General features: G+C 38.6%; 1 protein-coding gene across 2 annotated transcripts in view; it reads left to right on the top strand.

Moving 5' to 3' along the window:
- The window catches only part of atrnl1b (attractin-like 1b), a 91,876-nt gene that overhangs the window by 45,484 nt on the left and 30,256 nt on the right, over nucleotides 1–16,136 (top strand). Inside the window, exons 24-26 of one of the 2 annotated variants that reach the window (XM_071920302.2) lie at nucleotides 1,950–2,107; nucleotides 6,049–6,110; nucleotides 14,475–14,553. In XM_071920302.2, the coding sequence (XP_071776403.1) occupies nucleotides 1,950–2,107; nucleotides 6,049–6,110; nucleotides 14,475–14,553 (299 nt within the window). Of the gene's footprint in view, nucleotides 1–95; nucleotides 177–1,949; nucleotides 2,108–6,048; nucleotides 6,111–14,474; nucleotides 14,554–16,136 lie in introns of those variants that run through there. The other variant, XM_071920304.2, reaches the window with a different exon arrangement.

Below are 16,136 nucleotides of genomic sequence, written 5' to 3' on the forward strand. Positions count from 1 at the left end.
GAAGCGTCTTTGGGGGCGGGGGGAGTGATTTCAATTAAGATAAACGTGCTCACGAAGCCACACTCAAGCTGTCATTTTCAATTCTTTTGTTTCAGAGCTGTGGGTTGGAATGTCGATGTTGAGGACCCACTGACTTGAGGAAGAATAAGAAATAGCTTGAAACATTTAGATAGATGGACAATAGACTTTTTCAAGAGTTTTGGAATTGCTTTAAATTTTTATCTTTTTCTTTATGGATAGTAAGAGACATTTAAATAGCATTCTCTCTAAAATTGATACTTCAGCCTTGGCCGTATTGAATTTTAAGAAACATGCATTACATTTATATTTCTTCTGTATTCCTCTTGGCAAGTGCTTTGCTGTGCATCCACTCTTACAGAATATATTGTTATGTTCTCAACTTTCTCAGCTTTCTAAAGATTTAGCTTGACATTAAATCTTGCTATCAAATTTCATCAGATATTGAAATATGTACCTAAATGAGGATTAAATAATAATGAAAATATAGCATCAGCCAAGGCTTCATTTGAGATTAGCAGCAGTTCTGGGCTCTGGTGGATAGGTACACAGAGCCAAAGTGAAATTATAGCTGCTAGCAGCAATATGGCGGCCAGGAACAGCTTAGCCGTTTAATTATGAGGGGAAAAAAAGGAGGATCAAATGAAATCTGTTGTGCTTAAATAATGCCTTTTTAACCTTTACATAACCAGCCAGAACACGTAGCTGTAGTAGTGTCACATTATTGTTGCACTACCCAGGTCTCAATCTCACAATCTTTCTCATCATAGGCAGGCCACACATTTATTGAGCCAGCTAGGGAATGATTCCACATGTTTTTCACAGTATGCCTTTATGAGTGCAGGGTATAAAAAGCTGGAGCATTTTGAGGGTCCCTGGTGGTCTTCATGTCCAAGAAAATGTTTTGCCACCATTACTGTGGAAGCTGGAGGCAGTGAAAAGATTTAAAAATAGACTGAAGTTATTTTTTAAAAATGGCAGTCTGCAATATAATTCTCTGCTCACTCATTTGCATATATCCTCTATATAGTTTCATCAAACATTCTAACATTTTTATCACAGATAACCTGGATGATGGTCATAATGATAATCTAGTTGGATGTAATATGTTGTGGAGATCAGTGAATTTTAATGAATGTTTGAAGTTTTAAACTTTGGACGGTCGCTATAACACCACCATCATGAAGACTGGCCCCATGTAACAATATGTGTTTCGGACTGGACTGGAATACTCTAGACAGTTTTGTGAATTTTCGTTCATGGGAAGGCAGTTTTTGTCAAAAGAAAGAAAGATATAAGGAGCACGTACATAAACAGTAGGCTGTCTGGCCACGGTCCTGGCTGCCTAATAACATTTGGAAAGAGTAGTGAACATAAGTAGACACAAGACGAATACTACTACTAAATATCAGTTGATCAATGCAGACCGATGCACACTGCATGTTATATGACCAAGTGCTGATATTGCAGAATTTTAGGTCTTTGGGGAGTCACAAATGTACTGAACACATTAGCTGATCATGGTGATCAAGATGGTGATATGGATTGAAATGGTTAATACGCGAACATGACCCAGTTATTAAATGGATAGCAGCACTTTAGTCCCTCTTTACAGCTGTTCTTTTCTCCCGATCCCTTTTTATATTTAGTATAAAACAAAATATGGCAGGCATGTGTAATTGCACAAGAAAAACTCCACACTCCACACTTTAAAGGTCAAATAAAAAGAATTTTGATGCACTAAAGACCTAATCAGATAATTGTTTATGACAGCTTTGCGCCTTCCTGCTGTCCCAAATGGCTTGATAAACCCATTAATTCGAATGGATTCATAATATTTTCTCCCAGATCCAGTTCCATCCGCCTATCTAGGTGAGCGCTCTGAGCACCACATGGCAACGTGTTGAATGTGAACTGTTTCCCCCCAACAGCTGGAACCATCTCTGGAGAGGAGGTGCCCATCGTGTCCAAAACCAACATCAAGGAATACAGAGACAGTTTCTCCTGTGAGAAGTTCACCTTCAGAAGCAACCCCAACATTACTTTTTACGTCTACGTCAGCAACTTCTCATGGCCCATCAAGATCCAGGTAAGGACTCTTCTTGTCACCTACGACTTACACATGTAAGGCAACAGAATCACGTCGTCTTTTCTTTGTGCTGTATTGTGTTATGCTTGTTTTTTAAATTGCTGATTGGAAAATGCGTGTGTTAACATCTAACAACCTCCCATTTTCCAACGTGAGGTGCTCTATAGAGAGAGCAGGATCAGCCCTCTTTGAAGACGCAGAGTTCCATTGTTGCTCAGGGTGATTTAAAGTGCACTTTATTATAATTACAGGTTTAATGAGCGATGGTTAACGTGCATAGGTGCACAGCTGTTTTTCAGCGGGCAAAAGCAAAGCACCATTTAACCTTTCCTACCCCTCCTTCTGAATGGAGGAGATTGACGCCATAATGTGGTGGACGGGGCACACATACATCACCGTGGAAAATGCTTAATGATCCTTAAAAATGCAGCAATCGCTATTAGTTATTTGGATTTGCGCTAAAACGTCGAAACACTTGACAAAAATATTCATGGTTTAGTCTTACGAGCCATAAAAGTGAAATGGGGCCTAAGGAGTGATATATCCCCGTCTCTGCCACACAGCAAACATGACTGCTATAAAGTGACAGTTTGAGAGTGATGTGCAGTGATTTGAAGTGGGGAAAACATTGAAGTTGGAGGGGGAAAAGCACAGGACATTAGTCTTTCTTTGGGATGCAGAGGCCTTCAGAAAGGCAGCGCTGTTTGAGCTGTGATATTGATGCACAGATCTGTTCTCTGCCCAAACTCTCACATCTAGACAAGCAGACTGATAACTAACCAGCTGCAACTCAGTAAACGCCACTTTATTTCAAATCCATTTTAAAGTAAAGATTTTTGGCAAATGCCTCGCAGACGGTGTTAGAAAATGATTTTACACCATAAACCACAGCTGTTTAGCTTTGCAATAGGAAAAATACTATTGGATCAGTGCCAGAATCCAGTTGATGTTATTCATATGGATTTATTATTGATTAATTAATGACTACAGCCAGTGTTTCCCTAGCAGCAATGCCCGCTCTCCCTAAAAAAATCCTTTCCTTCTATCAAAAATTGAATTTGCTTTTACTGAAAAGTGTGATCAATATAAAAGTTATAATTATCATTATCTGGTGATGGAGTACAATATCTTTTTAGCGAACTAGCCCGCTGCCAAATATTGATTTTTATATTTGTTTTCCCCCCTCCCCATTCACATGGTAGATGAGTGTACCATGCCAGAGTAATATCTTTGGGGTCAGTCCATCTGTGGAGGTGGCCCAGTAATAGTTTTCTATTAGATTTCCTAGCCAACAGTCACATATTTACTGCGGACTAGCCTGAGCTGTTAAATCCAATAGCTTCTGTAACAGGATAAGGTCTCTCTTGCCATGCTTGCGTTTATGATGTGAGGAGTGAGAGCGTAGATCTGGATGAGATAAAGCAGAATTTGAGACTGCACATATGCGCACGCAGCCTCATGTTTAAGGCCCGGATCCATAAAGGGAACAGTGGAAAGTGGATAGAGGTGGTAGGGGCATTTTGGTGGGGCAAATGGAAGCAGCTGAATATCGATAGCTCTGTAGTGTAGTCTCACAATGAAGCGCCTCATGTTCAGCCAAGATTTTTCTGTGACACCATTGTGTGTCGTCTCTCTCAGTGTGATGAGATGAAATTGTTGTTTAGAGGACTGCTCAATAGAATGAAAGCCCATTTTTTGTATTGACACCGCTTCGTAGCAGACTAGAAAGAACTTTCTCAACTGATTCCATTGATCTGCTGAGGTTGATGAATTGAAATGGAATTAACCCCGAACCTATTGCTTTGACCCCGTATTACATGGAAAACACGAGTGCTAGCGCTAAATAGAATTGGCCCAGTTATTAAAAAGGCAGCAAAGTCATGTGTGCTTTTGAATCATGTTAGCAATGTCGCTGAGCATCTCATCTCAGATCAGTGCGTCTCATCTTGTACTTAAAAAGGTTGAGAAAGTCAAAGGTGAAGAGCATGTTTGGCGAAAGTTTGTGAGGACAATGAAGTTGCCAATAAGGAAGAGCAGTCCAGTGAAGAAACTCTCCTGCCGGCTACCAATGAGAGTTATCACACACATAACCTTAACCGTGCACATATTTGTCACCTGGTCACCGCAAACTTCCAGCCTTCTAAAAATGTTCCTTTGTCAAAACCTGTAACTTGTTGATTCTAGACAAGGTTCCCAAAAACAACTCTTTTCATCAAAACCTTGCTTCTTTTTCTGTAATGACTTGCATTGGGAAAACGGTGCCTCTGTGCTGTTTCAACGATTTATGTGCTTGAATGCCACACTACCTGCCATCAACCAGGAGCTGTAGACTGCTGTGCTTGCCGGAGACATTGTGTTTGTGTACGTTTGCCAATGTTGATGTTTTGAGGGCAGAGCGCCCCACGCATTTAGATAACGACGCGGCACTATGATGTGGCCTATCAAATATGATTTAGCTGTCAGGATTGTGCGTAATCCCTCTTTTAATGAAGATAAACCATATTTCTGACCCATTATCCGTTGGCCATTTTGCCTTTCAGACGTGGATAAGCTAATCAGCTATCATATTATTCACCACAACAGCAAATAGCTTGTCCTGGATAACTTGTTTATCAACGGTCCCAAAGTGCCTGATGATGTCATCTGCATTTCAAAAAATTTTTTGTTTTTTGTTTTTTTATTTTCTATTGAGCTTTTAAAAAACGATTCCTACTGGAATTGTAAGAAATGACAAATTATTTAATTTTAATAAATCTGTGCTGATCAATAGGTTGGACATATTTGAGTCATCTCAAATCCTCTAAGTCTATCCATAGATTGATATACTTCTAATTTTCAGTTTTATATAATGTGGTACATTTTTGGGGTATTTCAGATGATAATCCAACATTAACTGGAAATGTCATTAAATGCATTATTGTGCATGTGACTCACTTTTTGGATGTTCTATATTGGAGACATTTGTGATGCACTACAGTTCCCGCTTCACACCATTTGCTTAATTTGCTCAAATGAATGCCATGATATTAGTCTGTCTTCTTTGACAGACACAAAAAGGCACTTTCTGCCCTGTCTCTGTCACGTTTCTCTGCATCCAAACAGTGAGCTGGTTTTACAGGCAGAATCTTATATAGCAGCTTCTCTAGAGATTCTTGGAAATGACCTTTAGCTGGTCCAGTCTGCTCTTAACGCGAAGTTGACCTGTCTACGCCATGCCATGTTAACCCCTTCACAGTGTCGCAGTTCAACTGGGGAGCTCAGTCAGAATAGAGTGAAAGTGCACCGGGGTTAAGCTGAGTGCCCTTTCCCAGTCTCCTTGCATCTCACACACACACACACACACACACACACACACACAGGAAATGGACATACTGTGACAAACTCCATCGTCACTCTGTCATATGAACACAGACGCACAGGCAAATATAGTCTGCACAGCTACATGCCATGAAGTCATTCAGAGCATGTTGGTTTGGTTGTCACTTTAGGTTTGGTTTCATTTACAACCTGTTTTACCATTTTTGTGGTTTGTCTGTTTCTTTCTTAATATTAAACCTGTCACAGCTGCAGTCCTGGGAATATTTCTAAAATGGTGCTATTCATCATCTGACAACTTTGTATCCATCTATAACGAAAAAAATATATATTTGCGTCTGTTTAAGCACAGTGGTATATTAAAAAATGAAACTGAAAATTGGGGTGTGAAATTAATGTCAATATTTACAGAAAGGAGATTTTTCATATCAAATTTCATGTTTCTAAGAAAATTTGGGGTGACAGAAAGCTCTGATGCTCAGTTTTAGAAGTATTTTGATGTGTGCCAATGTTGGTATTAGGCTGGTTGTAAAATGTAGATACATATTAGCTTATAATATTAATGTCCTGGTATTTGTCTGGTCCTAAGGTTTCTCTTTCTCTTTATTTTCTCCTTTTTCTCACAGATTGCCTTCTCCCAGCACAACAGTATAATGGACCTTGTCCAGTTCTTTGTGACATTTTTCAGGTGAGTGAGTAAAATATATGTATAACTCAAACGTACATGTTAATTAAATCTTTTTCAGTTTTGCACCGAACGTTTGCTTGTGCCATTGCAAGTGTTCAGCAGTCAAGGAGCTAATTCTTATTCATAATTTGACCCAGCTAAACCCCACCACCTTCTATCCCTCCCTTCCACAGAGTATATGTAATTGCTTCTTGTGTCTTCAAGGCAGTGCTTTCCTCCTTTATTTGTAAATGAACTGCCAGTGATCATTTAAATAGGTGCTCATTGCTCTGTGTCATCAAGAGAGATGGCTTAAGCATTTGAGATATGATGGCTCTCTGCGATCAGTCATCCAGAGAGCTGGGCCCCAAATTTTTCCTCATTCTACTGAAGCCCATTGAAATGTTTAAAGCCTAGAAAGAGTCAATTGAATTGTCTCGAAAAGCACAGCGAAGCCTGCATGAGTTATCAGCACTGGAGTATAATAATAACAAAACCTTTAAGATGGATGTTAGCATTTTTGAAAAGCCTCAAAAGACAGGAAATTACGTTGATCACCATTAACATTAACTTTAGCCTCTTTTCCAAGGGGTTCCCTCACAAAGCTTTGGTGACTGTAGTTATGTCCGCTGTGCTACTGTACCTAGCCATTCTCATCCATAACAAATGGTACCACTTAAATATATGATGGTGATTGCTGTTAGCATTTTTTTTCAGCTGCCTTTACTGCAAGCCTTGGCACAGTGGGCAGGTTAAAATGAATGATCTTGTATTTTGGCCGATATAAAACTGAGCTAAAAGAGCTTTAGCTAGGCAAAGCTGAATTGAATGGTTAGATATGGAGTAGAAACACATGAAAAAAATGCTAATGGTTCATTTTTTCACTTGTCTCAGGGTTGGTGTTAATGATTAGATCAGTGTCACTGGTGGGAACAATAATTTTCATAGCCAACGCTGATAGGCAGTGACAAAGGCCAGGGGACATGTGAGTGCATGCATGTGTGTTGGTGTTCAAATTTGTCTGTGCAGTTAATGTAATTTAGAGACCCAGAAGCCATTGTGCACATAGCAGTGTGTGTGTGTGTGTGTGTGTGTGTGCACGCACATGTGCATTTTAGTTAAAGGTGTGTTGTCCAAAGTAGCCCATGGGCTAACAAATTATCTATGTACCTGTCAGGATGAGAGAGAAAGATAGGCCTAGCCCAAGGCAAATGCCCATCACTTGCAGTCCACAATAAGCTTTCCCGAAAAGCTGTCACACAATCACTTATTACCTGCCTCCATCGGATCAAATTACAGTTGAATAGCCCGATTCTGGAATTCTTGGAAGGAAAGGAGAGAAGGAGACGGTTTTTACTTTAAATGCGACTGACAGCTACTCACATCATTTGCACAGGGAAATATTTGACCTAAGGTGACCACAACACAGGCACAGGACACAACTAGGGACAGTACAGTTTCTGGTCCTTTAACAATAACAGGTGTGCTAGTGTTTCGGTGCTCGGGTATGCATGAGGTTTTTAAAATCAACACACTATGACTTTAACACTATGACTCTACCTGTTAACACCAAAGTGCTCTTGTAGCACAGTTTTTGTATATACAGCTTGGGAGATGTTACTTATATTTTGTTGAGGATGAAACCATTCATCATTGTTTTTTGATGGTATCAAAGCAAATAATGAAAAGTTTATCATTCAACAAAATCTGCAAAATAAGAATCAAATAGTACCTAGAAGCAAAATTTACATTGAGGACATACAACAAGAGGCACTTTAGAAGTACTGCACTTCACAGCCGGTTAATTTTACTATTTCAACATTTACAGATATTGATTCATTTGTGCAATCAGTCAAGTCTCTAATAAAGTGTCTTTTGATTGCAGAATAATTATAAAATGAATAATTATAAAAGAACTGGGATCTCACATTTTGTAATCTTTTAGAAATTATGATAACACAGCTATCTAGTTTCTAAATCTCTACCTCCTCTACTTTCCTTATACTGAATAGAAGATCATTTCTCAGATAATTTAATTTAAGACAAGAAGACTCAACAACACTATATTTCTCGAAATACCTTTTCATTTTTTTCTACTTTAAATTATTATACACAAACGTATGGAGAACCAGATTTGGTCGACTTTTGATTTTCCAGTTTTGCTGTAAAGGGTAATGTCATGTTTCCGGACTGTACATTTGATTGCTGTATTTTTGGAATGTCAACATGTCCTGTCAGTGGTGTAGCGAGTGTAGTAATTGCTTAACCGTTGCATAATTTATGCAATGAATAGGGTTTTTGCCTAATGAGCGCTGTATGTCCTATGTTTTTATGCACTGCTGGGTCTCTTTACATGCAAGACTCATTCCCCTTGGAGCGATTTAAGTTTTGTTCTGTTATGTTCTATCTCCTCATGTATACAGTATACTACACTACTTCACATGCACATACCCAATAGGCTACATATAACAGCCACCTTCTAGCTCTTATATATATTTGCGTACTAGAATCACATTGCTTTCTTTCACGTTATGGCAAATTAAGTCTATCCACAACCCGTTTCAGGCTAAAGCATTCCTTTTTTTGTTATATACACTTTCTGTTTTGAACAAAACAGCAGGAAATATGTATTTACTGAGCTGAATTTATAGGTTATTACACTAAACACTAACTCCTTCCACTGGGGAATGGCGTTTGAGCAGTGTTTGAAAAACATCAACTCGTTTTAACTAAACCATTACGCTCAATCTCTAAAATCCATTTGCTCAATTCTCACAGTGGCTTGTGCTTTCTAAAACCAATGGGATTAAAATGAGTGTTTTCCATAACAGATTTAACCAGCTTCCTTTGTGTCATTTTGTTCCCTATTTACTCGCCTAATTTTCTGTGTCTAATTCCATTTGTATGATTTGGGTTGTATTTTTTTTTTTTTCTTTTCCACTGCGCAGTTTATACTAATTGTTTTCCTCTTTAGAGTCATTGTGTGTTTTCTTGTTCTCCAGCTCTCACTGACCTATAAAGTCAACAAAGAAGTGGAAGGCCCTGATGCTGTCACAAGCAGTAGTGCGTGTGTGTTGGGAGTGGGGGGTGGAGGGGGGGATGAGACTGCAGGAAACGTAATCAGCCTGATGACAAAATGTCAAATCACCCCACAGGGTTTCTACTCCTCCTTGCATGATAGATAGGGAGTGAATAAAACGACACTATGACTGCAAACAAGTTCTGTTTTCCCCTATTCTTCCTTTCTCTACTCCATACACAGATATCTGTCTGTGTTGTTTTACTACTAGCCTGTCATACACCCAGTTCTTTCCCCATCTACCATGCATTTTGGTCACTTCGTTGACTATATTTACATGCATTTTAGTCACTTCGTTGACTATATTTACCTGCATTTTGGTCACTTCGTTGACTATATTTACCTGCATTTTGGTCACTTCGTTGACTATATTTACCTGCATTTTCATCACTTCGTTGACTATATTTACCTGCATTTTCATCACTTTGTTGACTATATTTACCTGCATTTTGGTCACTTCGTTGACTATATTTACCTGCATTTTGGTCACTTCGTTGACTATATTTAGCTGCAATTTGGTCACTTTGTTGACTATATTTACTGCACAATAATACTCCAGTCTTAATCCAGGTAGAAGCTGCTTGTTTGCTATGTTCTGATTAAGTGCTATAGAAACTCTGATTTGATGCTGTGGATATCAAATACAGCTGTCAAGGTACATGGGCAGTGAATCAATAACATACCTATTAAGCAGTCCTGCTGCTTGAAGCGTTCAGGCATTTCAAATGGTTTCTCTGCATTTGTTGCCCATTCCCTGCCTCTATCTCACCTCCTTGGGGAACACAGCTGGGGTGGAACTTTGTGCTTGTGTTGTAAACACCCCATAGCTAAGTGGGTTTTAATGTAGATAGTAAACATCGTTAATGTAGCATTTTCTGGCAGGGAGCCTTTTAGTGCCGGAGGGGGGTGGAGAGGCTTTTCTTTAAGTGACTTGACTTAAATGCTTGTAGTGGAAACCCAGGTTGATCTATCTAATTGATACTAATTAACAAAATCCAACTCAAGTTCACTCCTGTCGTCTGTATGTGTGTGTGTGTATGTGTGTGTCTATGTGGGAGTGTGCGTGAGTGTGGGAGCGTATGCACACGTGGACATGTGGTGTCAGTGTGTGTGCATACATGTGCATGTGCAAAACTGAACTCTCAGCATTACAACAGCTTTATTACACATTTATCTAGTATAATCACATAGTAACTTTCAGAATAACTGTTTTACACTAATGTATCTTTAGATTTTGTGCTTGTACATCTAACCCAACATGTTCCTTTTGTCATCACAACTGACAAATTCACAATTCACTTTTTATCTTGGTCCTAAAAAGGCAAATACTTGTTTCTTTTCTTATTTAGAGTTCTCTTAAGGAACATATTCACAAAGCTACTCAGATCAAAGTTTAAGGCATGCTGACGCTAGAAACCAGAGCAGGCCTACATTTTATTGATTTATTTTTTTCTGTGATACTATAGCCTTGAGGTTGGAGAAAGGAGCTTGTAATAGAAAGATCACCGAAAAACAGAGTTGAGTCCAATACAAGATCAAGAAAGGACCAAGTCAAGACAAAGGCCAAAGGCATTCGAGACTAAGACCAGAATGTCAAGTCTTTTTCCCAGACCACGACTAGTTTAAAAATCTTTTAAGTTTGGTATACGATTTATTTACTATTCAAAATGTACACATGATGCAGCCTATACACTCGAGGCAGTGTTGCACGCTATCAGCAAAATTTATATTTGATGAGTTTTTGAATCAGACTGACTGAAGGTTCTGCAGCCAAGGATTTTTTCCAAGGTGAAAATCTTCCAACTCGCATCTGTTCAAGGTTTTGAAAGATGACAGGCAGGCATTTGATAGGAGATAGATAATGCAAAAAAGAATGAATAAAGGATAAAAAGAATTTAAAAAAAAATCATAGGAAACTTGAGGTAAAATTAGCAGGTACCGAAAAAACCTCACACTGCTGAATATTAGGAAAGAGTCATATTTATTTTTGTTTTTCATTGCAGATGCTCTAAATATAAAGTGCAAAGTGCAGAAATACCATACAGACATCATTCTCAGTGACTATAACCCTAACCCAGAGTATCACCAGCAGAGCCATCACAGTATATATAGAGAGAATATTCAGTGAATACACACACCAGATGTCAGTTGGCATCAGGCACTGACATCAACCATAGGAAGTAGCAGTGTGTCATACAGTATGTCCTATTTAGAACTTGTAAAATTATTGAAGCTAGAGACAGAAATTCAGAGCCTCTATACATCAGGAACAGCAGCATTTGACTCATTCTTATACCACTACAATTGTCATAAAAACTTGAAGCTCATAATATTTCCAGGGAATGTATACAATATCATTCATGACCTACACAGAGCAGTTACATGCAACTTCTCACAGAAAACATTGCAAAGAAAGCTCTTCATTCCTGCCCTGGCAATGTAACATTTTCAAGTCATCCATTTACATTCTTCCCCTCAATGATACATTGTTGATACTCCCCCCTCTCTCGCTTATCTCTCTCTTAAACATCTGATTTGTTTGATTTTGAAAAAGGAAAGGTCTGAGGTAGTGTGTCCATACTCTGCAAAATGCCTCACAATGGATGATTTGTCATCCTTAATTCGCTTAATTGTGCTCTGATGCGCAAAAATGTGTCTTTTGACTGGTCAGTATTATTTTTAGACCAATTCTTAGGCACAATCGCCTTTCCTACATAGGAAACTTGAAGGAATCGAGACTCATGCCCAAGTTCTAATGAAACAAAAATGTTCCAACAAGACAAGGACAAAGTCCCAAGGGAAAAAAAGATTTCTCATTGGCATTCTTTTATTCGCATTTACACGGTATATCATATTTCTGCTATTTGGAACATTTGTCTGCGGTGGAAATGCGGCACTGCTATAGTGATGATGGAAAATTGTGCTCAGTGGTTATCATTGGATTTGTTAGTACTGCAGCCTCAGACTTGATATCCAGCTGCACTGTGACAGTTCTCTGCTCTGAGTGACATTTTACTCGGTGCTGTACAATAATAAGGATCTGCATGTCATGAGTATGTTTTTTTTACGTTCTGAATCTGCACTGCTGGGAGAGTGAATGTTAACATCTACTATTCCTAGATCTACAAGTGAACCTGTGCCATTTCCGAAACTCCTTGCAGGAAAGTAGTGTGTCTTGTGTGCGAAGAATTTTATTTTTGCCATTCACTACCTTAGGGAGTGACAACCTTTGTAATTGCACAACTGTTTTATTATTAACAGCAGAGGCAGATGGAGCAGCAAAGGGGATTTAAGCTTGTTTACCGTCTAAAATACAGACGATGAAAGCCAAACATCTGTCTGGGGATTTTTGTCACTTCTGCCACAATGATAATCTCATTCTAGCCCTCGTAACCTCCTCCCCCTTTCGCTTTCCCATTATCTTCAAAAGTGTCTAAGATGGTGCAAGTCCCTATAAAAGCATGAAAGGGTTCCCATCTTCTTGTGTGCGCCCTAAAATTAATTCCACACAAGGAGATGTTTACCAATATGCTCATATCTTCTCAGATGCAGTTTCCCATCACTCAACACTCCCCTCCTTTTTTGCTAGGTAGCCTCCTCTTTGCTTTAACTGTTGATGTGTTGGAGAAGCTGCATCCCTGAAGTGTTATCACCTTCTTGGATCCAACAGGTGCAGCACGCTCAAGGAAAGCCAAGTTTGAATATAAAACAAATGGGCCTAGGCGCTCAGAGCAAGTCATGTGCCTCAGGTGGAGTTTGGTTATTGGACTAGGCCCCTAAAGACAAGGGCTCATTGCTGATCTAACAGTATGCTTTTCAAATCCAGATATAAATTTCTTTGTTCCTGGAAATCAGGAATGCGGTCACATTCACTTCCAGTTCAGTCATTTGAGAATGCACCTAGGGAAACGGCAATTCATTGGTTATTGATTTAGCCTGAATTGATTGAGTTGAGAGTTATTTGACACCAAACCTATTAGATATACAGTTGAAACTAACCACATTTTACTTACATTTTTGTAGAAAGTGAAAAGTTTGACCTTTTGTCTGCCACATATTTTAAGAATTTTTCTTCACCACGGTTCATGCAAACACTTAAGCAGCCTGACCATCAATATATGTACTATTTTATGCTAAATACTAGACACAAAGCAATGAAACGGCTACCATTTTTCTTGTCACACAATAGTAAGTTGACCAAAGGGCTTGTTTGCCAAAAAACGTTAACCAGACAAGCTAGTACAATCAGCCGAATGTCTCTTTAGCACGTAATATTCATTACATTCTCATCTGTCACTTGGATAATGAGGTAGGAACTCTCAATCAATCATATTTTTTATCCCGAGAGCTCTTGGATCATGCTGAATTTCCCTTGATGAATGATTTAACTATTGGGTTATTAATTGAAGTAATCAGCTAGAATATTCAGTCCATTGAGAAGTGAATGTGTTATCTCTTCAAATCATTTCCCATGTTTTGTCTTTTTGAAGTTGAAGTTGGAATGAAACTTATAACAAAGGAATATTTCAATACCAGTGGTCCAGAAAAGGTCCATCCCATTTGAGCTAATGATATTTTAGCTCTTTGGATATATCAAGAAGTGATGCAGCGTGCAACATTGAAATATTGTAGCTATAAAAAGCTTGGCTAAGGCAATCCCTTGCCAGACTTTGAAATATCAGGCGTAAGTTATTTCTGCATGATGTGCAGGTTTTGAAGAAGGCTATATCTAATAATATATCACTTTGTGGCGAATGTGGTCTAATGCACAACTGTAGTACTTTTAATTCCAGTCTAGTAATAAACGCAAGTCTACCTTAAAGTTTGGTTTAGTAATATTTTACACTGTCATGGCTATGGCTACAGCATCACAACTGGCTTTGAATCCAGCTCATTTTATGTTGTTACACTTTTTTTTTCCTGTTTCCTTTCTGTTTATACTACAAAACATACACTGTGTACTTTGTGGAGTTGAAAGTATGAAGGGGCATTTCATTTGTGTTCCTTTTGATCACGGTTACCATAGCTTTTGTGTGGCAGCATGGGTTTTGGGAGAGTTGGAGGACCAAAATCAGAGAATTACAGCGGGTGCATGTTCTAAAAATACTGATCCATACAATATAGTATCATGGAACTCCCTTTTGGGTAGACTGCATGTTTGTCTTCAGTGACTCCTATTGCAGGCAAAAAATAAATGCTTACGGGTGGACTGCCTGCTAAATAAATGGAATAAAATGGGTATTGTTCTAATGAAAGCAGTTATGAAGTCTGCTTGCTTGATCTTGATTTCCCTCTTTCTTCCCCAGTTGCTTTCTGTCGCTGCTCCTGGTGGCTGCAGTGGTGTGGAAGATCAAACAGACCTGCTGGGCTTCAAGGCGGAGAGAAGTAAGTCTATCAAACATATTCAGTTGACATGTGAGATGCACCTGACCACGGCCAGTTTCTGTTCACTTTCAGTTTAATCAGTTCCAAGTTTATTCTGTTATTTGTTTTCCAATAGGTTGCATAAGACAACTTTATTCCAAAGGTTTCTCAGTATTTGAAAATCTGCTTCCTCGCCACGATAGAGTATGATGATGCTTCCATACTCCTGAAATATTCAGTTCTATCAAGGAAAACAAGTCAAATTGTCCCAAATAGAGTGCCAGCCATCCCAAAGTGCAAACAAACTGTGTGTGTGTGTGTGCATATGTTTTCATTCATCATTTTTTCTAGTCATTAGCTTAGTAACACTTTGTAGGATGCTGTATTTTAGAAGTCTAGTCCTGAACTCATAATGTGGCTGCTGGAGGGGAAAAAAAAAGTATTTCGAGGCCATGATTTACTACAGTTAGTGCACGAGATGGTATTGTGTGCAAATTAGATAGATGTTATGTCCTTGTTCTGATTATTTGAGTGCACAAGATGGCAACATAGACATCTATGTTTTGGATTGTGATGATGGAATAGATGAGGCAGGGACAAGGAGCTTTTAAAGGCCCAATCTGTAAATGTTGTATTGTTTCCACTGTTAAAACACTGCTGCCACTTCTGGCTTTGTTTACATCAGGATTTATAGGAGTTGAGATTTGATTTTATTCCACTTTTAAAATATAGTGCCACTTGGTACATGGATTTATGATACAAGCAGTGGCAAAACAGTTTTACATGCATTTTAAGGCTGTAAGGTACGTATGTAATGTTGTAATGTAATATTTGTAAATGCTGTAAATGAGTATTACAGACTTGGATTTTGAGTTATGATAAATTATGAACATTTCAAAAACCTTGTTGTATATTTCTAAGCAAAACTCAGCTCCTAACTCCTGAAGAACATATGGTGAATATGCCCCAAAATTAAGATAATAATAATAATTCAGATAAATTCTGGATTTAAGTTTTAAAGTCAACCAGGGGAAAATAAGATGAAGGAAGCTGCTAGAGATATTGTGAATGACTTGAGGAAAAGGGGATAGAATGAAAAATTAATATTCAGCGTTGGCATGAAAGATGGGGGTTGAGAAAAGATTGAGATGAAAAGGAGTGAAAGATGAGATGATTGGCAGTTGAAATAAAAAAAGAGAATAAGAAAGATAGGGGGCAGGAAAGTGAGGAAGAGCGCAAATGTATGCAAATTCACTTCAGTGCCCTTAACCAAAAATGCTTGGGGTGGTTGCTGGTTTCTGTAAAAGCAACTGTCATTTCCATCCCATCAAATTGAATCCTATATCCCCGTAGATGCCGTGAAGTCCTCAATAGCAGAAGTTTAATTTGGTGCACATCCAACCTTATGACCTGCAGTCTACTAATAAGTGTATTAAAGCTCCCACAGTTCATTTCCCCTTTGGGAATGACATTGATAATCATAGGGTCTGCTTTTTATACCCTCTAATTGATATATGAAAATAAACATGAACGATAGCTACCGAGCCACAGAATCATGCCTATCCAAAGAATTAAAGTCAATAAAGATTAATGCAGGCAGATGG

Source organism: Centroberyx gerrardi, chromosome 20, assembly GCF_048128805.1.
Source record: "Centroberyx gerrardi isolate f3 chromosome 20, fCenGer3.hap1.cur.20231027, whole genome shotgun sequence".
Classification (NCBI taxonomy): domain Eukaryota; kingdom Metazoa; phylum Chordata; class Actinopteri; order Beryciformes; family Berycidae; genus Centroberyx; species Centroberyx gerrardi.